The sequence below is a fragment of the Typopeltis vanoorti genome, chromosome 23 (assembly GCF_054136105.1).
Source record: "Typopeltis vanoorti isolate ZY-2024b chromosome 23, IOZ_Tvanoo_1.0, whole genome shotgun sequence".
Taxonomy (NCBI): domain Eukaryota; kingdom Metazoa; phylum Arthropoda; class Arachnida; order Uropygi; family Thelyphonidae; genus Typopeltis; species Typopeltis vanoorti.
The window spans coordinates 31123824-31148818 of record NC_143571.1 but is presented as its reverse complement, the minus strand read 5'-3'; the positions used below and the strand labels follow the sequence as shown (position 1 = coordinate 31148818).

The window sequence follows — 24995 nt, the reverse complement described above, 5'->3', positions numbered from 1 at the left end:
CTTGGGATTCGAAAAAAAAAAAAAAAAAAAAAAAAAACATTCTTTAATTTGATTTAATTTCGTTTATAATTACGAATATTTTATTCTATTTCGATTTTTGCTAAATCTAAAAATGATGTGTTGATATCTAAACAAAAACACTGAAGAACTCTGTAGCAACACTAGAGCTCGCTTAAAATACTGAAGATATATTTGTGTTTTGAATGGTAAGGAACATTATCAGCCAATGGAAATGTGAAGGTGTCAAGCCAAGTAACGCGCAGGAAGCTAACACCAAGGGATACTCAGCAAGGCTGAAAAAAAAAAAAAGGAAGTCTGCCTTTGATGTGAAAGCTAACAACCACGAGTCTACAAGCGTTAGGTTTGTGTTAATAGTAAGATTGAGTAAAGAACTCATTATCGGTTTCACTGAAGGACATTTCCACATAAGCCAAGCATCAATAACATGGCAATCAACAGTAGTGAGTACGCTAATCTGTCGAACAATCACGACTAGTCTATAGAGTGTTGGGTGTGGCGAATACTTGGGGAACGCCTTATACCCGGGAGCATTATCCCATCCCAACCGTGAAGTATGGTGGCCGAGAGATGTAATGATCTGGAGGTGATTTTCCTATATGGAGTTGCATCTAGAGTTCCGAATACATATACACCCTCTGTCCAAAAAGAAACCGAACGTTTCGAAAATAGAAGAAACTAGTGGAGCCACTTGTTGTATCTTTTTGTTGTCGAAAGCGGCAACCTTCATTAGTGTTGTGCCGACTGTTTATGACATTTGTTTCATTACAAGTCGAGTTATAGTGCCAAGAGGGGCAGTGTGTTTTGACGAACTGTCGGAAAATGAGTTTCGCACAGAGAGCTGCGATTGACTTTTGTGTTAAACTTGGTAAAAGTTTTACCGAAACGCATCAAATGCTTCAAAAAGCATACGGTGATGAATGCTTATTCCGTGCTCAAGTTTACGAGTAGTTTAAGCGATTTCAAAGTGGTCGTGAGACGCTTGAGAATGACGAAAAAAGACGGGCCGTCCAAAAACTGGACCGAGCGAAGTTAACATCCAAAAAGTGTGTGATTGCATCAAAGAAAACCAGAAATCGTCCGTAAGATTGATTGAAGATGAATTAAGGATTCCAAAATCAACTGTGCACAACATTTTGACCGAGAGTTTGGGCCTTCATAAATTGAATTTGCGATTTGTTCTCTACAAGTTGACCGACGACCAAAATTGTATCGAATTGAACACTGCAAGGACCTCATTAAAACCGCTCGTAAGGACTCAAACATTTTGAAACGATCGTTACTGTTGACGAAACGTGATGTTTTGAGTATGAGCCCGAAACAAAGCGCCAGAGTGCTGAGTGGAGACCACCAGAAGAGGGGCATCCGAAAAAAAAGTCGCTTGGAGAAGTCAAAAGTAAAGACAATGCTGATTTGTTTCTACGATTCCAAGGGCATTATCCACAAAGAATTCGTTCGGCCTGGCCAAATGGTCAATGGTGAGTTTTATCTCGAAGTTTTGAAGCGATTGATAGCGAGAATTCGTCGCGTACGGCATGAATATCGGGACGACCGATCGTTCGTCAAAACACACTGTCACTATAACTCGGCTTCTAATGAAACAAATGTCATAAACAGTTGGGACAACACTAATGAAGGTTGCCGCTTTCGACAAAAAAAAAAAAAAAAAAAAAAAAAATACAACACGTGGCGCCACTAGTTTCTTCTATTTTCGAAAAGTTCGGTTTATTTTTGGACCGAGGGTGTACATATGTTTACATTCTGGGAGGATGAACATGGAATGATATGTAACATCACCAGCATATTTACAAGAATAATGCACCATATCATACTACATTTTATTTTATTTCAGTTTATTTTATTTCTTTTCATACTACATTTATAAGCCTTGAAGGGTGTTCGTTGATATCTGATACCACTATTTCTAATAATAATAATAATAAATAACACGTACTTTTCGGGGCGAATTAGGCAGTTAATTAATGAACGGAATCAATTCTGAAACCTGACGCAACATATTTCTTATCTTAACATACATTAATAATGAAGGAGGGGAAAAAAATAGGATAGGATATCTGAAAAAGATATAAAAGCGTATTATTTACACTTACTTGCCAGAGAAACGAAATTCCCGCAAACAGTGTAAAATCAGCAAGCGAATCTCAGTGTTTATGTGTAAGGTTCAATTTCTTTTTCTTTTTTTTTAAGAAAAATTAGCTCAAAGTTAGTTTGAATTTCATCAGTTTTGTTAGGATTATTTTTTGAATGAATTTACTAAGATTTGGAATATAATTGGATGATAAAGGTTGGAGGATAAAAGATTGAAAATCTGTAAAATTGAACTTTAATTGTTTTACCGATTATTAAAATGCATTTAAAACTTGTTAGGAATTATAGCGAGCATCTCGACTCATCCTACTCCACATGCATCCTCGAAACGAACTCTGTCATGTTGCACAAAACTGGTAAATGTTAGGACTCATTTTATAGCAGATTAACATTGACGAACCATTTTAAATTGAAGAGATTTTTGACCCGACGAGTCAAGGTATCCACGCTAATAGTTATTACTGCCCTTCACCTGGAAACCGTGAGGAAAGGGGGGGGGGGAAGAACCTGCACGCAAACACATATTCACATATTACTTTTCGTTTATGCATACACATATACACGAGCGTCTACGCAGCTCGCTTCTCCATAAATGGAGACCAAAAATGATTGCGAATAACATAAAGTCGTTCCCTGGAGTAATGCACGCCACCTAACAACTTCAAAGCGACCTACATATGTGACCGTGAGACACGTGATTACTTTCTTCGTACCAATGTATGTGTGTGTGTGTGTGTGTGTGTGTGGTTCAGTCAGCTAAACAAAACCGCCTAGAGGTAGACCATGGAATCAACGATCCAAACGAATACTTTTTACTAGGTTAATAACCAATTAAATTATAGATATAGGTAAATACACCAAACAAGGAACTTTTTCAAGTCACTTTCAATAAGCAGAGTGTGTTGATGTCACACATGACGAAGAAAATCATCTTCCACCTGAAAGTGTTCGCAAACATCCGTCTATAGCGGGATACTGTTGGTTAGAGAGCAATCACGCTAACCACCTGGACCACAAGGTTACTTTCTGTTGTGATAGTTGCTTCTGTTTTTAGCATTCCAAATTCATCACAGAACTTTTCACTAGGAATCGCTGAAGCCTTTTTAACACTTACACAAGCAGATCTCCAATGGTTCTCGAAATTTGTTCCCCCCCCCCCCCGTTTTAACTACTATTGTCCCAGTTTTATAATATCCCATTATCGAATAATAATTATAATAATAATTTATCAAGTTCACATGTTCATATATATATATATATATATATATATATATATATATATATATATCTTTTATATCTTTTCTTCGGGGAATTATTAATATTTTGAAAAAAATATTAATAATTTTAATAACTATTAAAATAACTCTAATAACTCTATTAAAATAATTTTAATAATTCTAATAACTATTAAAATTTCTCGCGAGACCTAATTTTTTCATATCAACAGAGAAGCTATTAATGAATAGTTATTTCTTGACCGATGCAAACATCAAGGACATCGCAACTGTATAGCAAAGCAGTATCGTGTCTTTACTAAGTAAAGAAAATTGAGGTCGCATGTTTCATTAACCTCATAATGCTGCGAGTTTCTTCTGAGTCACTTCTTGTATAGTATTTGCCAAAAATGAACCCTTAATGGGCTTTCTGTGATCACACACACACACACACACGCGCGCGCGCGCGCACGCACGCACAGAATATAAGGATGGAGAAAAAAGTAAAACAAAAAAACAATGTTGAAGTTCGTTTTCATATTTTAAATGGTATACTGATAATTTTTATAATCGTAAGGAGAATTTCACATTAAATAACATCCTAATTTTCCATAAAAAGTAATATTTTCTATACTACTTCATAGAATTAATAATTTTTAATTGAAAATATTTAAAATGTATTTTACTAAAATTTGTTTATATATATAATATATAAGTATGTTTATCTACCAAAAATTATCCTAGAACCATTTATTTAAATAAACAACAGAAACCCTCATTCTCAACATTAACGGTCTGCGCTCCGTCAACGCACAACGCGCTGTTTGGAGCCTAATCTTACTGCATGAGGTTCATGTACTCTTTCTTCAGGAGACGCATTTTTATCAGTACTGGGACATAGAAAACTTCTCCAGAAGCTTCCCCGTACAAAGCTTCTGGTGTTTCGGAGAGCGCTGTGCGAGGGGGGTGGGAATCCTTGTTCGTCAGCCCATTCTAGGCGGGTTTTTCAATGTACAGAAAGATGCTACAGGACGTCTAGTCTCTATAGACTGGAAGTTTGGAGGTAAAGTCATCCGCTTCCTTAATGTATATGCCCCTAACAACGTCCACCAGCGATGCAGGTTCTTCACGTCCCTAGAACCTTATTTACACGGGGCTCAGTATATCATAGCCGGGGGGACTGGAACTGCATTGCTGACGTAAGATTTGACAAAATTGGTGGCAGCAACAACACCGGTACCGGTGGCTCTAGGGAACTGCAACTGTGCTGTGATAATGTCGACCTCATTGACATCTGGAGGGAACACAATCCAGACACAGTGGGTACCACATGGGCGAGAGGAGGAGTCGCAACGCGACTCGACCGCCTTTATATCTCCAGGAACCTAGGGCCACGAGTTGTTTCGGTTCAGGCATATAGCGGTTGGTAGCTCGATAACAGACCATGAAATGGTTCTCATAGAAAGTCGAACTACCCGAGGTCGTATAAACATCAAGAGGACCTTGGAAAATGCCTCCAAGCCTCCCCGAAATTTATAACAAGGATTTGCAGCTGCTATGCGAAGGAAGGAAAAAGGCCAACTGGGACTGGGACGCGCGGGCCCAGTTCAAAACCGAGGCAAAAGAGCTCTTCCAAAACATCTCCAGAGAAAGAGCTCACGCGCAAAGAAAAAAAATGAGAGAGCTGTATCGAGAGCTAGGATGGTACCGGGCTAATCAGAGAAACGGTATTCCTAGCGATTCGCTTATTAAAGCCGTGGAAATCGAACTCGAGGCACTTCGACGGAAAAAAGTCGCCGAGCTCGATTTTCGCGCCAGACTGTTTCTCCGGCAGGCGGAAACACCGTCGGCCGCCTTTTACAATCGGCAGCACAAGACGAGAAAATGTTTCGGCAAATTCACGCTAACGGGCAAACACTCACAACCACGGAAGACATCCTGCAGCAATTTTCCCAGCATTACACGAGAACCTATTCCGATGAAGCTGAGGAGACAGGCGACTTCGGAGTGTGGAGCATTGGCAACATGCCTGAACACCTCAGAACTCTTCAAATGAGACCAATCACTTCGGAAGAGGTTACACAAGCCTACAAACAGCTTAAGCTACGGAAAACCTCTGGCCTGGATGGGCTAGGCGTTGAGCTCTATCGCTCAGCCTGGAACTTCATCTTGCCTATCCTGGTCTCATTATTCAACAGATTCCTATTCACTGGTGACGTACCTGCTGACTTCGTTAGTGGGTACACAATTTTCATCCCCAAGAAAGGGAGAGACCTAAATAGCATGGGTAGCTGGAGGCCCATTTCCTTGACTAACACAGACTACAAATTATTCGCAAGAGTGATTTGCAACCGTCTGAAGATGGGCATTGCGAATGTGCTAACCAGCACTCAAGTATACGGAGTTCCGGGCAGATCGATGGAGCTCAACCTCTTCCTGATAAGAGACCTTCTCCGCCTTGTGACAAACAAGGAACTCCCACTTGCACTCGTATCAATAGACTTAGAAAAAGCGTTCTATAGTGCAAAGCACAACTTCCTGCACTATATCCTAGAGAAAGTCGGAGTGGCGGCATGCGTCAGGGAAGCAATCAAAAGCATGTACGGTAGAACAACAACGCACATTGCGATTAATGGGTTTCTTTCAGAACCCATTCCCATACGCAGAGGGGTTCGGCAAGGCTTCCCCCTTAGCCCCCTTCTTTTCTCTTTAGTACTAGAGCCTCTTCTAAAAAAAATTGATGAGACGCGCGCAGTAAGAGGAATACCGCTGCCCTTAGGCTCCAAACAGAGCAAAACTATCGTATATGCCGATGACATCGTCGCAACCCTTCGGGATTCCGACTCGATTTACATCTTCTTCGGCATACTGCGAGAGTTCAGCATGCTCAGTGGTCTTCACACTAATCCCGAAAAAACAAAAATCAAAATTTATGGGAAATTCGGCCCTGCCAGTCTTCCGTATGGTCTGAAACCCACAACCGGCCCATTAACAATACTAGGAATTCCCTTCCTAGAGACCCCAGTGTTGCAAACACAACACTTAATAGAAATGTGTCGCGAAAAACTCAAACCCTTCAGTCCCAACTACCTATCATTCGAAGGTAGAGCAACAGTTATCAAAACAGTCCTAAAACCGATGTTACTGCACACCATTAACCTCACAAACATCACAGACACACAAGACAACGCCATTCACAAACATGTCACTGATTTTTTCTGGAACAACAGGAGGCACGAGGTGCGCAGGGCCTTTCTCCATCTTCCCCCCACACAAGGGGGATTCGCCCTGCCAATCCTCAAATACTGCCACCTAACCAACACTGCTCAGACCATACGGAAAGCACTGGCATCAAATCACCCTTCCGGCAATCTGATTAAATACTTCTTAGGATTTTTCCTACCCTACTTCGGGACCACTGGCCACGCCGGACCATGTGCGGAGACGGTGCCAGAGTGGTACTACACAATATGCAAACTTTTCAAAAAAATGGCAACGGATGGAGTTCGAGTGCTTCAGCTCAGCCCAAACAAGCTGTACTGGAAAATTTTTGACCACTTTGACTGGGAAAAGCCCGATCTGGGCACAAACGAAGAGGTGCTGTTCACCAACATAAAAAACAACTGGGGGCAACCATTTCACCGGGACTTAGCCTGGAGAATCGCCTACGGCAGACTCCCGGTGAAACTGGTAAAATCAGCCTACAGCTCGCGACCGTGCAACCCCTTCTGCGACGTCTGCGACGCGGTAGAAACCGTAGGGCACTTTTTCTTTCACTGCCCGCCAGTACAGCATGTTTGGCACAGACTGGCTGAGGTGCTTGCGATCCCAGCGCTCACATTCGCCGAAGTAGTTTTGCTACAGTTTCTTCCCCCAGTAACCAAAAACAAGAAACACCTGATTTTCCTAATAAATGTGATCAAACACCACATTTGGAAAATCAGGAAAAAACACCTTCTTAACGAGGAGGATCGCATCTATCTCCGTGTTAGGAACTATCTCTCAGCCTACCTCCGCCGCTTCCTGGAGCAGGAAAGGTGCTTACGTGGTGAGGAGCAGTTCCTGAGGAGATGGTGCGACCCACCAACCATCTGCCAGATCATACAGGGGGGAATCCGGTTGTGTCTGCTCCTATAACACCTTCAAGTTGTAGGTGTTGACGCTATCTCGATCTTCCTTCCCGATCAGCGTTTAACCCACAGGTATGTCTAGTCATTTCGCAGTTGAAAGTTTTTCTGTCCCCCAGGTTGGGGTTGACCTGAACAAACCCGGACTGCGAAGGCCAACATCGAGGTGGTCCCAAGCCCTTTTCAGGGCGGGGTCTTCCGGGCCAGGTCATCTCCCTTCTTTTCCTGGTTATACTGTTCTGGGTTTGCTCGGCAAACTCATTCCTCTATAGAATTGTCTTCCACATAGTCTTTAGATTTATTTACACTTGTTAAATTTGCTTAGTCTCTCCTTTTTTTTTCCTTTTCAGGATTTTTCCTTTTTTAAAGTGAAAAATCAACGACCGTTCTAGAAGAACCCCAGGGGGGGTCAACAGCTAAAACAGGTCAGCTGAGGCCTCATTCATCTACTCTACTACAATGCACTCTACCTTTATTTCCTCTACTACTATCTGCTGAATCTCAGCCTATCTTACTCCACAGGCCAATGATGAGATACGTTGAACTCACAAATTATTATTATATAGATGCCTGAGAAAAAAAAAAGTCATTTTCAGGACTTCCAGGGTAACGAATTGCAATGCTGAAAACCAATGAAGTTTAACTGAGGTTCGGCTGTTGCTGTTATCCTGGGTGATTAGTTCGCTCTCTTAGGGGTTTTGCCCTAAGGGAGCAATTTGAGTCTCCGGGGAAAGTGTTCTCCGGCACGCTGAGGGGTTCTTGTCGGTGAATTATTTTCTTCGGAATGAGTGGTTCTACTCGGTGGTCGAGTTTCAGTGAGTGGAACCAACGCTGAGATATGGATGGTCTTTCGCCCACGAATGAGTGGCCTAGAGATCGTCTGATTTTTTGAGATTTTACCCTTTACCTAAACAGTTCCAGGGTAACAAATGGCAATGCTGTAGCCAATGAAGTTTTAACTGAGGCTCGGCTATTGCCGTTACCCAGCCATGACTAGAGCTTTTTAGCTCAATAACACTCCATCCACACAGATTTTCTTCATTCAGATGACGGGATAAAGAGTCAAGGACTCAGTCCATCGCCCAGTTCTTTTAAGAACTTTAAGATATTATATATATTTATATTGTTTTTTGAAGTAAATTTGAAATTTACATTTATTGCGATAAGGATTGTTTGTTTTGTGATTTTTATATCATCATAATCGAATTCCTGATGAGTATTTCTCTAAGAGGTGTAAATAGATGCTGGGATAGTACATAATTAATCATACGCTAACTTACTATGAGCAGTTTTTCATCCAAATCAGTCTGCTTTTTTCAGGTCTGTAATATTGTAAGCATTTAAATTTCTGTTGTTTGTCTAACGCATTTCTGACTGCATCAATCCACCCAGATCTTTGCCTTTCTGTGGAATTTCTTCTGTCATCGTAGCAGCCAACACCTTAAGTGACCATCCCATATTAGAATATCGTTCCTCACACATAGTTTAAATGATAATGGTATCAGTTACTTAACAGTTTCATTTTTTGTATGATTCTTCTATTGATGGCATTAATTCATTTCTATTTTTCTCAGAACTCTCATATCTCCGGTCTCTAGTCGTAGGTCATTGTTTTATTTTTAATCCACCTCCAAATTAGCAAGTTTAGTTGGTTTGAGCACGGCCTTGTATACCCTACTTTCGAGTTTATAAACTTCTTTCTCTTATTCCATATAAATTTATTCGGTTTGCTTCCCAGTGTACTAGCTTTTCTTACTCTTTTGTCTATTACAAATTTTATTTGCAACTTTCAATAAAAACTGTACCTAAAACATTACTTGCTCCATTGAGAATGCAATGTTTTCATTGGTCCTATCTATTTTCATAGTTTGTCTTTTTATTTTTTGATTTTATGCCAATTTGATACAATAGTTAGCCGGTTTAGTTAAAGAGTCCTGAAGTTTTGTACTGAATCATTATATAACTTTTGATTTATTTAATTTTTTTATTCTTATATTTATTGTACTTCTTTATTTATATGTTGACTAAAAAGATAACTGAGGGTGTTTTTTAATTTTTTTTTATATATTTTTATTTATATATGCATTTGCTATAGTTTACTTTATTTCATTTTGTTTGTTGCTGTTATTTTTAATCAAGGAAGATTAAAATGATGGTAATTTATAGGAAACGCTCACAACTGATGCTTTCCCCCCCTACCATTCTACCATTTTGTGGCCCACTTATTCCCAAGCGGGCATAACTCATTCAGTGCGTTTTGCAAGATAATCACACCCGCGGTCCCCGAATATTTTCAGGTCATAGATAAGGGAATGACTGGTGCACAAGACAGCCAACCACTTCACTCGAGGCAGACCTAACGATTAATTACAACCGTGATTTACAACCACTAGCTTAAACGGATGTTTCTGTCCCACCTCGTGAAGTGCCCCACTTAATGGTTGTAAAGGGGGAAGTCTCACATTCGTACATGATCGTTATAAAAAAAAAAAAAAAAATCTGATTTAAGAGAATTAATCATTGGATGACTAAAAATGGATAAAATAAATACTTTAAAAACGTAAATACTATTTTTTGCCAAAGGTTGAGAAACATGAAATAATTTTCGCAAGAATGAGTGTAAATTCCAAATTTACTTGAAGAAAATAAAACAGAAGGCTGACAGACAAATTCAAATAAAAAAATGGAAAATCAAATGAAACACAATTCTGAACAAGCAAGAAATACAGCGAAATGTATTAGATGCTTAGAGCACTGTAACTAGAAAAAAAGTCACATGACATTGACTGTAATTTCATTGACAGCCTCTCTCTCTCTCTCTCTCTCTCTCTCCACCCACGAGAATTCATCGTATGCAGCCATAAATTTAACTTGCCATATGCAGTCGGTTTCCGCTAAAGATGATGACCTGCTAAATATCAATTTAAAGGTCTAAACTAAATAATTCTACTCTCTTTGAAGAATAAATGGGATTAGATGAGTACTTTTTTATCCTATAGCTTGGAAATTAGTCACCATTCCATCCATTCTTATGAATATCCATATGTCTTTACCGCTCCTCGCTTCGGTTTAACTGACGATTCAATTTTATACTAGATCATCTAGAAACCTATCTCAGTTAATAAATGATTTTTAGTCCGAATTTCTTCCCCTGCACTTCTCTTTTTCATTTGGCAAATTTTGCCACAAATGGGCGAAACTTACCTATTGGTCCAACTCTAAATTCCAATCGCCCAACCATTGAGCAGAGTTCTTATAACGTGTTACTTCATTGGTAACAATCCAGTTTTATGCCTTGAAAAATAAATAACCATAAATTAAATAAAATATATATTTTCCCTTCTGCACTTACTTTTTTTTACAATATGCAAATCTCTAGAAAGAGCCCATTTCTTTTCGATGAAAACTATAAAATCTTTCTTGGAATAAACAAAAAACCCAACTGAATAACTTGACACAAACTATAAATTCGTGTAACAAAATACTGTTTTCACATTTAGGTTGGTGTTTTTAAGAGATGCGTTTGGAGAGTATTCGCGAGAGTTTTCCCCTTTCGTTAGAAGGACTTGGTTCGAATCCCGATCTAGGAAGGTAGGAAGTGGTTTTATACCGAAATGATGGGTTTTATCTCGAAAATTAGAATGCACACAGTTGACAGGCATAAACCTATGGGGATTCACGTCCTCATTACCTGCTTTGGTAGTAATTCTGACATCCGTATGATTCTGAATAAATCAACTTCACTTGCCTACAAGTGCAGGTGTGTTATGCCTTCAGGGGGATAAGCACCAGTTGTTTACATCACACCAAAACATGGTATGAACGCAAATTTAAGGATGCCTGTGAGATTATTATCAACCACCCCAATCTGAACAATAACGATGCCCTAAAAATCCCTAACCTTCCTCTCTAAGAGTGGCTATAAACAGGACTGCAGATAATCCAGGATTCTAAATCAAAAATAACAATTGTAATGCTAAAAATAGGACATCGTTTTTACTAAAAGAAAACTATCTATAAGAAAGAATGTTTGCTCATGTTATCATAAATAGAATTTAGCTTGATGTAGTTTCTAAATAATTAATTAATTTGTAATTTTTTTTTCACTAGAGGTCGTGCCAGTACCTGTGATCAAATCATTGTTTCTCTAGCTTACTGTATGTAATGTAACTCAGTTTGTCCTGTATATTTGTATATGCTCCAGATGATGATGATTTTAATATGAAGATCGAAACATCGGGAAATTAAAAGAGTTATTTATAGCACGGTTGTAAAGTCAAAAATTTCTAAAATGAATGGACACCTGCTTTAAGATTCTAAATCTTTTCATACCTGTTTAAGATTAAAAAAAACAATAACTACGCATTTATGGTTTATATAACTAGCTACACAGCAATTAGCTATATAATTAATAATGCCTAATAATTCGGAAGACTATTTACAAGTCCCTCACTTACTTTTTTCTTCTTTCTTCCTTTTTGTTGCATTGAATTTTATTTCCGGATGGCCTTTCTAATAATCAGCTAAGGGGTATTTGCAACTATTTCCTTTTTGTAAGTATTTCTATCTTTTACTTGATTAAAAAAAAAAATAAATAAAATAAAAAAATACACTTTTTTGTAGTTGTTGGACACAAATCGAAAACCATAAATAAATAAAAAAGAGAAAGAAAAAAGTTCGTCAAGAAGGGAGAAAACTGAAAGTGTTGCTTATCTTGATAGAATTATTGCTATGTTCGTCTATGCAAAGACCTTCTGATCTAAACATCGTTAAGTTTTTTCTCTGAATCATAATGACGGAAATGTCAAGGAAACTAAGCAGTATACATTGCTCTATTGTTGCTGTGGGTGATGTCAATGTTCTCTCTTCTCTCTCTTGCAAGAGAGAGAGAGAGAGAGGGAGTTAAAAATAATTGTCACACTCCGCTCCTTCTTGCAGCGACACGGAGCAATGAAAAATGGGATTGCAGTTGATATTAGCGTGGAGAGTAATGGAAAGAGGGGAATATTACAGAAGAAGAGGGTGCTTGCCAAACCGAATTGTTTCAACAGGAGTTCTCAGGGTATTTAACAGCTTCCACGTGCCTGGAGAGAATAAGGGAACATGAAAAAAAAAAGTATTGCGTTAATCTTTGAGGCTATTTCTAGGAATGCGGATCACTAAAGAAATCCATTTATCATAATTAAAGAAGCACTCAAGGTTGCACGTTCCCCAATGTCTGAAGACGTTGCTTGAAATAATGTCTCCCTCCCTCCTTTTTTTTTTCTTTTTCGTGTGTGTGTGTGTGTGTGTGTGTGTGTGTGTGTGTGTGTGTGTGTGTGTGTGTGTGTGTGTGTGTGTGTGTGTGTGTGTGTGTGTGTGCACTAAAACGAAAACACGTATTAAGAGAATCTAGGTCATCTCCTGCTCGCGTGTGCCTGCTGCTTGTGAATCAGTTTTTCCCTCCTGTGTTATTATTACTTTGTTATTACAACTGGAAATGGCTTCGTGGAGTGTTTTTCTCCACGATATTAATGTTAACAGCACACATTTACTTTCTAATTACTGCTCATATCGGTAAATAACTTCCTGTGACGGATTAAGATGTAATATAGTCACGTAGTTTAAAAAAAAAAATGTACGGGGATATTACACATCCTTTCCTCAATGTTTTAAGTTTAGTTTTTAACGTAACTTCATACCATGGCTAAAACGAAATTTAGTATGAGAACTTCATTAAACATCACCCCAGCAATCATTACGAAGGCTGTATTATATTATAAAATGGTTTGTGAGTGTATTTCCTGTTACGCTGTTGGAAGCTTTGATCGTTATTAAGGAAAGCAAAAATTGTTTAACTCATGCCTTAGTCATAAATCTCCAAACGAGACTTGCAAATATAATTTGTCCTCATTAATAGCGTTTTATGACAAAAGAATATATATCATCAACATCATTGTTATACCAAAATAAACACTAAATAAATAAAATATAAAATAATAATTATTAATATCGTGTAAGTAGATATAGTTGGTTGAATTCCCAGGGTAACGGATGGCAGTGCTGTAGCCAATGAAGTTTAACTGAAGTTCGGCTATTGCTGTTACCCCCTGGGGCGCAGAGATTCGAGAGTTTGAGTTCGCTCTCCTAAGGTTTTTGCCTTAAGGGAGCAATTTGAGTCTCCGGGGAGAGTGTTCTCCGGCATGGCCCGCTGAGGGGCTTTGTCGGTGAATGCTTTTCTTCGGAATATGAGCGGTTCTGCTCGGTGGTGGTGTGTGGGTGGAAGGCCATCACTGAGTGGAGCCAACGCTGAGATGGACGGTCTTTCGCCCACTCAGTCGTGGGCGAAAGACCGTCAGAATTTTTAGAGACGGCTTTACCTTAACATATGGCAATGCTGTAGCCAATGAAGTTTTAACTGTAGCTCGGCTATTGCCGTTACCTAGCCATGACCAGAGCTTATAGCTAAATAACACCCCATCCACACATTTTCTTCAATCAGATGAAGGAATAAAGAGTCAAGGACTCAGTCCATCTTCCCCTCCCCCCCAAAAAAACAATATCGTGTTATAAAATTATAATATCATCATAATAAATAAGCTTGACGTTCATTACGAATCAATTCATCATCTAGAAACTGAAAGAAGAAAATTATTATTATTATTATTATTAACTGCACAGAAATATTCCCCCGATTACAAAATGTGACCCTCCACTTGGACCACAATCAAAACAGACATTATGGTTCCCAACCATAAAAGAAGCAGAACTTCTCTCTGCAATACATCAAATCAAACCAAACAAAGGCCCAGGAATTAATGGCATAAGACCTAAGGATATCAAGTAACATGCAGCTAGCTTAAGCCCTATCCTACTAAAATTAATAAATAAAATATTTAAAGCAGGACAGATACCAAGTATGCTAAAGACCGCCATAATCACACCCATATACAAACATGGAAAAAGAAATTTATTCAGCAATTACAGACCCATAGCAACATTACCAATTATCAATCAAATTATGGAGCGGATTGTACTAAAGAAACTCACAGCATACACAGAGACCTTTCATATGATTCCCAAAACACAATATGGTTTTCAGAAAAATAAGGGAACAACATCTCTCTTGGAAGACTTTACAGACGTAATTAATACCGCCTTAGACAAAAACAAAATTGCCATAGTAGTCTTTATTGATTTAACTAAAGCATTCGATACACTTACATATCAAAACTTGTTAGAAAAGCTGAGGCATGTTGGAATAGACGGGTCTCTGCACAGGTGGTTTACAAACTACCTTCAAAATAGAAAGCATATCACAAGTATCGGGTCAAACCGAACCAGTAATCTGTGGAGTACCATAGGGAGCTGTACTCTCCCCAATTCTATTCAACATTTACACGCACGATATTAATCAGCTACCTCTCAAAGGTAAGATATTCCAATAGCAGATGATACAGCTACAATATCCATCCATAATAACGCAAACATAGCCCAAAGAAATATGCAACATGATATAAATCTGATCATAGACTGGCTCACGAAAAACTCCATACACCTAAACTCAGATAAGACAAAATTAATGATATTCAGAAATCTACTGACTCGGCCAGTTGATAACAAATATATAACCATCCAACATCCACTTTCCAACACAAAAAACACACAGAACAGCAAAACCACTACAATCACTCAGGTTGAAACAATACGATACCTTCGATGCAGATATGAACTGGAATAGCCACATAAACCATCTACATAACAAACTCCGAATAATAAATGGTAAACTCTACAGGTTAAAAGACATAGTTCCCACACGCCTAAAAACACTAATATACAAAGCACTATGCCTAAATATACTAAGATACACTATAACAGCGTATGCTTTCTGTGCACCCTACAAACTAAATAGATTAAAGTCGCTACAGTACAAAATGATAAAACTGATCTTTTGGGAACAAAGAGAACATCGCGACCTTATAAACATTGCAATGTCAGAACACAAAATACTGACAGCAAAACATTTATGTGACTATGCAGCTTTGCTAAAACATTATTTCGATGCCAACTACAGGACAGTCAGAAATACATGCCGTATAACAAGACCTCAGACAACTAATTATATCACATATAAATACAATAATCACAACGGAAAGGCCACGCGAAACTTCTACATCCCGGACATGATAAACAAATTACCTTTTGAATACAGAAACCTTACAGACTACAATAGCCTGAAAACAGCTCTAAGGACATACTACGAACAAGAAACACGCACCCCAAATACCATACAAACTTAATGAAATACAATATATTCGTTCAGGCTTCCAGTTCAGCGATGCATTCAAGACATTCCAAGTTATTGTGTGTGTGTGTGTGTGTGTGTGTGTGTGTGTGTGTGTGTGTGTGTGTGTGTGTGTGTGTGTGTGTGTGTGTGTGTGTGTGTGTGTGTGTGTGTGTTTATCAACCTACAGCTGCTGTGGATATCAGACCTATCAAACATCAGCCTACTTCCCAACACAGCAATCAAACCAATAAACAATAACTAACTGGTGTTATCCTTAGATAAGCTTACTAAAAAGCTTCGAAGATGCAAGCTGAGACATTACGTTTCAACAAAGATCAACACAAAGAAAAAAAAATCATTTATTACATTTAAGTGCTGTAGTGGAAGCGTTTCAGCGCTTAAATACATTAAAGCAAAAAATTGCTAATACTGTATATGTATAACTCATTGTTATTGTATGAATGCTGTAAAAAAAACAATGTTATTCGACCACAACTATAAATTACCAACTACACTAATTATGATTAATACATTACACAGAAAAAATAGGAAAATTTGTACGAATTTCGTTGTTATAAAAAAAAAAAAGAAGAAAAAAACAACAACCCAGAACTATATCTGTTGTAAATATGTAATCACAATATGTAATCATAATTTTAATTTAAAAAAAATATTATTATTATACAGGCATCTGTTTGTTATTAATATTGTCAATACATATTGCTAACGGCTTGCAAGCTATTAATATCTCTGTTTCCTTCTATTTACCACCGATGAAGGACATCTTGTTTGAAACAGTACTACTGTCTGGTATGTTGAAAACGAATTAATAAAATGGGAATATAAGCAGTGGTGAGCTATAAGAGGCTCGCGCCAGCCCTTTGTTAGATTTTTCTTAAATTTGCGAGCCCCTCCCTTGTCCTTCTTGTTTAATAATCTTGTGGAACTAGAAAATACCACCGCAGAATGTATACATGCTACTACAATTGCTACTTTAAATTCATATGGATTTTGTGATAACTATTTAAAAAATCATTTCATCGCATTTTGTTCTGATGGAGCTAGTGGGAAACAAATCAGGTGTTGCAATCAAACTTCTACAAAAATTTCCCAACGTAGTGATTTGGCATTGCGTAGCTCATCGTTTACAATTAGCATTAAAAAACATTAAAGAAATAAATTATTTGGAAATGTTTATGGATAAATATAAATTATATGCTTTTTATCATCAATCACCAAAAAATCAACGAGAATTAAATACGATTGCAAAAAACCTTCGTATCGAAATTTTAAAGGTCGGCCGTGTGTTTGGACCACGATGGGCAGCTTACAGTTTACGAACGGCTCTCGCTGTGTGGAGAAATTACCCAGCTTTATGCAAGCATTTTGCATCGAACGATAAATGTAAGGGCTTTTTAAACCGACTTCTCAATTTGGAATTTTTAAAAGATCTAGCATTAATAATTGATATACTACAGGAATTATCTGTCAGGAATTATCTACAAAGTCTCAATATAAGTATTATAAGGGCTAAGTTAGCCCTTTTTTTGCTCGACGATGCGAGCCCTTTGTTAAAATTTCCATTGCTCACCACTGAATATAAGTGCACTTGAGTGTTGACGTCTTCTATTGCTTCAGCGTCACAACTGTGCATATCGAGTGATTTTGTGACTGAAAGGATTTTAAGTTAATACTGGACACATCACAATTTTGATTTGTGCTTTTGAATTTAAAATAAATTCTGGATAGATATATTCGTAGAAGGTCGTAGAATCTAAAATTAAATATACCATGCTATTTTTTTTCCATCATAAGACTTTGATCTAATTAATAAGTATTCGATTTAGGTGGTATATTTTTTAATTTTTATGTATTTTTATTTATTTTTACACACACACACACACACATATACACATACGCACGCACACACACACACACACACACACACACACCAATTTCACTTCTGTTTACATAATTACTAGGTATCCACTTCCACATCTGTTATCAACAATATTTCTATCTGAACGAACTACCTTGAGATACCAAGGCAACTTTCCCCTTACAGAAGCCTCTTTTTTTTTTTTTTTTTTTTGTGGGTGTGCGACAACTCATTTCCGTGCCTCTCCCACCCATTTTTTTTTATAAAAAACGAAAGCTTATCAGATCTTCAGCTTCACTTAGGTTTAGAGTCCTTGGACACGAATAAGAAATTGTAGCAACTATAGAATTATAAATAGTATGTTTCTGAAAGAGAAATACTCATTTTGTAAGTTTTTCTGATTCATTAAATCCTATATGAATTCGTATCTATGTGTTTAAAATCGCAATTACAGACTGCCCAGGCTACTATTCCTGCTTAAACCGAAGTGATCTGTTTGCAGTCATTATATAAACATCTTAATTGGTAAGACAATTTGCTTTATAGCAATAATTTCTATAAAAAAAAGTAATAAAATAATAGTTCAATTAATATAATTTCTAAAAAGATTAAATTTAATAAAATTTAAAAAAATTCTTTTCATTTTATAAACAAACCTTTAAATTATTTATATATAATTTAATTTATTGATATGAAGTTTTTGAAATGGCAGCTTTATCTTTAGAGCAATGAATGAGAATTGGTAATCATATAAATTATTATTGTTAATCATACAAATTTAACGAGGGCTTCCATAAATAATGCCATTTGTTATGCGCAATGCTAATGGTGCATCACAATTCAAAATTAGTGTGCGTAGGTGTAGGAATATATATGACATCGCTTTTATGTCAACGTGTTTTTATAGTCGGTGTGTATCCAAACATTTCTTCAGTGCTATATTGTGGCATCATAACAGGCATGTGAACCTTATTTTTGTCATATTATTATTATTATTTAATAAATCAAGTGGTTAATACGTCTTTCAAAAACAAAACCGTTGTTCTAAGTTTAAGAACAAAAAATCCTTATGTTTTGGTCCACTAATCAGCCAGTGATGCGCAATAATAAATACCCTTCCTGGTGAAGTCAACCAGCCTTCTCGAGTTTTGGTTCCGTTTCCACCAAAGGAACTTGCGCTATTAGCGATCAATCCCGTTATTAAAGGATACAACTTTGTAGCTGATAATGTATAATCATGAATTTCCTCTTTTTTCCCTTCTGACACTTAAGATTTCTTTGCTTCATTATGCTATTATCTGCTGCGTTTACCGCTCCCTTGATTATGAATATCATTCTCAATGATATCCATGCCAGTATTTTCAAGAGGTATAGCAGCACTGTTCAGGGGAAAAATTAATAACCCCCACTCTATTTCTGCTAAACTTACAATACTTATAAAAGTATGTTGAGCAGCTATTGCTCAACATCCAGGTTCGGCACTTAACATGCAGATTCGGTGCAGCAGTGAAATCTTCAATGTAAACAACCCTAATACTGAAGTCATCTTCCTCGGTGATTTTGATGTTCACAACTCCAACTGGTCCTTTTTTTTTTGTTTCAATTCCACTGACCCAAATGGAAACAATACTGATTCCTGTAATCAATGACCTAAAGCAAAATTATTCATCTGCTAACTAGATTTATCAGAATTAACTGAATTATCAGGTGCTGTCTGACTTTGAAATTGGCTAAATATAGAAACTAACTCGATGCCTGGGCCAATGGCAGCCAAGTCTTCTGGCCCTTTACAAAATCCGTTGGGTGCAATCTCTCTCTATTTCACAGATAGCAATATTACAGCATCACTTAAAGATTAAAGTTGATATCCTGGCATGATTCTTTTCATCGAACTCTGCAGATGAACAAGTCAAATCACTTCTATCCTTACTATAAAGGTTTCTAGTCCTGATGGTATCCCACCAGTTATGCTCCAAATAGAAAGAAAATGCAGGAATCTACCATCAAACTATTGACCATTATGCATTCTGCCAACCAGCCAAGATCTACAACAGATTTTTTTCCATACATCACCAACTTGTGAACAAATGCCTTGGAAAGACTTGTAGAAACTGGTGCAGTTGCATTTGACTTTTCCAAGGCATATTATAAAACTTAGCATCAAAGTGTTTTCAACAAATCGCCAACTTATAGTCTGCTTTCCACTATTTGTAATTTGATTATCAGCTTTCTCTCGGGTCATGTGCTGGTATTATAATGGAGGATGTTCTGTCTTAGGATTTTTATATTTCTGCTCATACGACAAACCTTGTAATGTTGAAATATCTTAAGCTTCAAGATCGACTCCTATTAGTGCCATAAACACTGATCTCAATGGGGGGGGGGGGTTAATACTTCACTTTAAAGCTTCCAAAAATAATTTTGCCATTTTTTTTTCCCAAAAAAAGATGTAGTTCTTCTCCTTTTAACTTTGAAAACAAATTCTCGCCCCCATCCAAAAAATTGGCATTCTTGTTTTTTCAATCAAGACGTTTATTTTTCATCTGTCCACCTATTAACTTTGTATAAATTCGAAATCCGTCCGACGTTTGGTATACGTCTCTGAGATTTTTAGTGATGCACCTCTGATCTCTTGATGCTGTTTATAAGAGAACAGTTTGACTAATTGACGATCCCTTTCTCACAGCTTCTCTCTCCAGCACTCTTTCACAGACAATAAGTTTCCACGCTGTGTCGCTTCTACAAACATTGCCAATAAAACTGATATTCACCATGCCCCCCCCCCCCCCCCACACACACACTCCATTTCTGCTAAATTTACAGAAGCTAAATTGACAATCATATCGAAATATAAAACACGCTTTAGCGATAAAAAATAAATTAAATAAACAAGTCTTTCAAAGCTGGAAATAAGAAATATTTCTCGTGGTCTATTTATGATGGAGAACCGTTTCGTTATTACTCCCTCCCTTCCACTTTCCGAAAAGTAGTCAGAATACTTATAAAAGTATGTTGAGCAATAGCTGCTCAACATCTAGGTTCGGCACCCAACATAACAGGTTGGGCGCAGCAGTTCAACTGCTGACTCACCGACCCTGCTACTACTGTTCATCTTTCAATGCATCCATCTCGGTTCTGTGAAATAGCCATCTTCCATGAAGCATTCCCCAAAGAATATAACTGCCAGCTGTTCAAAAACAATATCAACAACTTACTTTTCTATTGATTCCTGAACGGCATTAATTTTGCCGTAGGATTTGTGGCCGCTCGCGTGTGGGAGCGATGAAACAAAATATAAACTTTCTCAGTTTCATACACTCCCATTCAGAGATAACAGATGATGGTCAACTGGAATTGCATGCCTCGTTTCGACCGAAACGACGGTAGCAAACTCTCACGCGCTAGCAAAATTAATTACCTAGTGGAACGCAGCAGGTATGCATTGACCTGAAAAACTGTCTTGAGCGGTACTCTCGCTAAGTATCATGGGAGGTCGTCACTTTGTCTATTATAAGATGCAGAAACTTTTTTTTTTCTTGTTAAGGAACGTTTCAGTCCGATTACCAAAGCATGCAAGAAGACCGAGATGAATCTTTCTTTTTTTTTTTTTCCTTTCGTCTTTTTCCTCCGTCACAAACGAGTCTTACGTAATTTTCTATTAAAAAGCTGTCCGTTCCCTTAGCTACGCTAAATTAAGTGTAATCGGACCTCGCAAGCGTTTTCATAGCCAGTTATCTTGCACCAATAAGTCATCCCAGCTGGCTTATCTAAACGACATCAGCGCTACTTCTCTTCTGGCAATCCCATCGAAATCTGAAACACGCTTTAGCGATAAAAATAAATAAAATAAAAAGCCTGTTCAAAACTTGAAATACGAAATATTTCTCGTGGTCTATTTATGACGGAGAATCGTTTTGCTATTACTTCCTCCCTCCCTCCCACTTTCCGACAAGCAGTCCGAAATTTCACACAAAAAATAAATAAATATTCATAATAATAAAATAAAATTTAATATTAACATTTTAATAAGCGAATAAGTAGAATTAATATAAATAAATTAACTATTAATTGAAAAGTTTTGGATAGTCTCTCTCGAGAGAGAGAGAGAGAGAGAAAGAGTCTGCGAGTCTAGAAATCAAGGAGGCGACTGATACAAAAATGAAAAACGGAACGCGACCTGAAAATTCCCATCCCTGTTCTATACTATGCAGGAGTACTTTTCAGTGCTTACTTGTAACAAACAAACAAACAAGCAATAAAATGAAGCCCCAGATCTTTTCAATGAAAGCAATCTGGAACTTTGCCATTCGCAGATATTTTTGTATCTTAGACGCATTCTAATATAGCTTCTCGTAAGTTGTGGGTGTGCGGCAACTTTCACTATTACAGATATGAAAGTAGCTGTGCTTGTCCAGCCCGATGCACGAAATACCCGCCTGTTACACGGTAATATTGTGTGTCATTCAAACACAACTACGCTTGCAAGAAGATTTGTATATGATATTAAAAATCTTTGTGCCTGAGCGACAGTTCGACCTTTAAACAGCTTCAAGCTTGATGAATTAAATGTAGTTAGATAAATGAGAATCTGTAGCCCTTTTTTTTGTTGGTTTATTTGTTGAGAATGGTATTCATGCACTCATACAACTTAGTCAGAGGTTAAATCTAGATATTTAACTAACTGGTTGTTTATTCACCAAATCATCTGACAGACTTCACAGAGAATATATGCCAAATGCATATATCCTCTGTCAACTTTTCTCATTTAGTACAATTTTCCTTAGGCGAAGGAAACCGGCTAATTCAGTTTAACTCGAAAAATACTTTAAAAAGTTCCACGAATCTGAGACCGGATTCGAACACGGTCTTTCCCATCAAAAAGGCACAAGTTCCTATTAATTTGAAGTTTTAATTTTAACACACTATCATAAATTTTATTCGTATTCAATTGGAGTTTTATTCGTGTTCAACTGGAATTCAAAAGTTTTGAATCCTCCCACTCGTATATTATATTATAAATTTACAAATTTTTTGTGGGTGTGATTCCATTAACTCAAAAAAAAAAGAAAATTTACACTATTATACACGATCATAAGTAAATATTAGCCATTCGTTTTACAAATACACTCATATTTTATGATATTTTCTCTAAAATATCTTCAATAGAGGATGATCAGCTTAAACGAATGTTTTTATTAACCAATTACATGCACTCACTTTTTTTAACGATGAATAAAAAATAAAATATATCATATCATATCACACAGCAGTTACTCTGTACATTCGATTTCATTCTTCTTTAAAAAATTATTCAAATTTTTATTACAATTTCTTCTTTAAAAATAGAAAAACAAATATATATGTATATAACAGTTCTGTTGCTTTTTATTTTTCATATAATAGAATTATATGTAAAGATAAAAGGTATATGAAAGATTCTTAAATAATCAAAGATTATTAAGGAAATAAAGGAATTTTATATGATATTGAATATTAATATTCTAGTTTACATAAGATTTTATTTCTATTTTTGTTTATTTCTTAAGATAACAGTATGAGCTGTCACGGTAGTTTTTAAGGCAAGCAAGCAAGCAGAAGAATCTCAAGCTAATTTTTTTTTCTTGAGTAAACAAGCAGAACATGTGGCTAATTGTTTGTTCCTACGCTAGTTTTATTGCTAGCTATTATCACAAAAGAATAACAAAAAAATTGTATAAACGGCATTTAGTTAGCTCGTTAATATGATTAGCAAGTTGTCTCTGCTCAATTATAAAGATAAATGGACAACATGTTAAGAATATAAATGGGCTCCTCGGATATGTAAAAGTATATTGTATTTTATAAGCATGTAATATCGATTTATATACATATATATTTAGATTAAATATATAAATCTCTCTCTCTCTCTCTCTTTCTTTCTTTTCAGGTAATATGAAATAATATTTTACACACAAAATAGTATTCCGCATTCCGCAAATTTGCTCTATATTTAAATCTAAATCTAAATTCCGTCTAACCAATAGGCAGCAGTGTTTGAATCACGCTATGGTCGTACATCAATGTAGTATCACGGTTTGAGGCCTCTACCCTACTTAAATTTGAGAAAATTAAGTTTCTATGTATAATCTAAATGCATCAATTATAATTTAGATATTTAAATGAAATAATCTTCAAATTTTAAAAAATCATAATATAATTTAAAATTTTAAGACACACCTATTTACAAATTAAATTAAGTATTTTAATAAAAATCAATCAGAGATTGAATTAACTCTCACTTACCTGATTTCCCAACTAGTTTGCTCCCAAGCACAATCAGCTTAATAGAAAACAGATTTGTCATGTTTCTTCAGACCGGTAACTTCAAGGCAGTTCATTGAACAGAAATTTCCCAGGTATGCACTTAGTTTTACCCTTATTTACCATTGCATATTTTGAATAGCAATGATATAGGATTATTTCCGTCATTTAAAACTCTATTTGCTATCACAAAAGAGCAAAAAAATTCATTTAAAGAAAACAACTGCATATAACACTAACTAGACCTCAAACCTTTATCGTGTGTCACCATTATAAAGCTAACAATTCACTCATTTTGCTATAGAACGCACAACGTGCGTGCTCACGTGGATGCGTAGTCTGACTGCTCTGAACTCTCAGTGGATTGCTCCCAGCAGCCATGACGTTATTAATGCTTGGACTAATCTTGGCACCATAACTTCAGGGATTCGTCACATGTCAAGGACTGGAGAACGGAAGTGGTGGAATTGTTAATGTTAGAAGTGAGTACTCCGCATGTTTTCAAAGCAAGGAAACAATCACGGCAATAAGGAAATACCTTAATCTAAACATATGACATGTAAATTGTATTTTTTTTTCTCCCTGCATAAACAAAACAAAGCTGCTGTTTGGAAAGAGATGTTGCTCAGATTGTATTATCAAATTAGAGATGATTAGACAAATCATCTCTACTCTGAGCTAGATATACGGAGGGGGTTAACGTTCTGATAACTTAGAACAAAAATATTAAAGCAACTAATATAACCACAATAAAGAACATAACTTTCTTGTGGTACTTACTTGTATCTGAATTCCTGCTTTCTATATAGCCTAAAACAAAAGTCTGTGATTTCGAGTTATTTGAATAAGCATTCTTTTACGGATTAATAAAAAAGTTCTTGTAACAGTTTTAAATGGTTTTCAGTAGATTGAAATTTTAAATGCATATTTACGAAGTTCTTGTAAGCATTGTCGGTTCCTTTGACCATCTTCTGAGACATCGATAACAAAATTGAATTGTTTTTTAAAGGCCAATGCCGGAAAAAAAAATTACCGGTGAAATATTAGGTTTTTTACGGATTGATGAAATAAATGTTGATGTG

The 24995-nt window shown here is 36.7% G+C and overlaps 1 protein-coding gene across 1 annotated transcript in view; it reads right to left on the bottom strand.

Moving 5' to 3' along the window:
• Positions 1–24175, bottom strand: part of LOC150093737 (ras-related and estrogen-regulated growth inhibitor-like protein A) — a 40159-nt gene extending 15984 nt beyond the window's left edge. Inside the window, exon 1 of the mRNA XM_090413100.1 lies at positions 23896–24175. Coding sequence (XP_090269226.1) covers positions 23896–23956 — 61 coding nt within the window. The 5' untranslated portion in view covers positions 23957–24175. The remainder of the gene's footprint in view (positions 1–23895) is intronic.
• Positions 24176–24995: the final 820 nt, after the last annotated feature.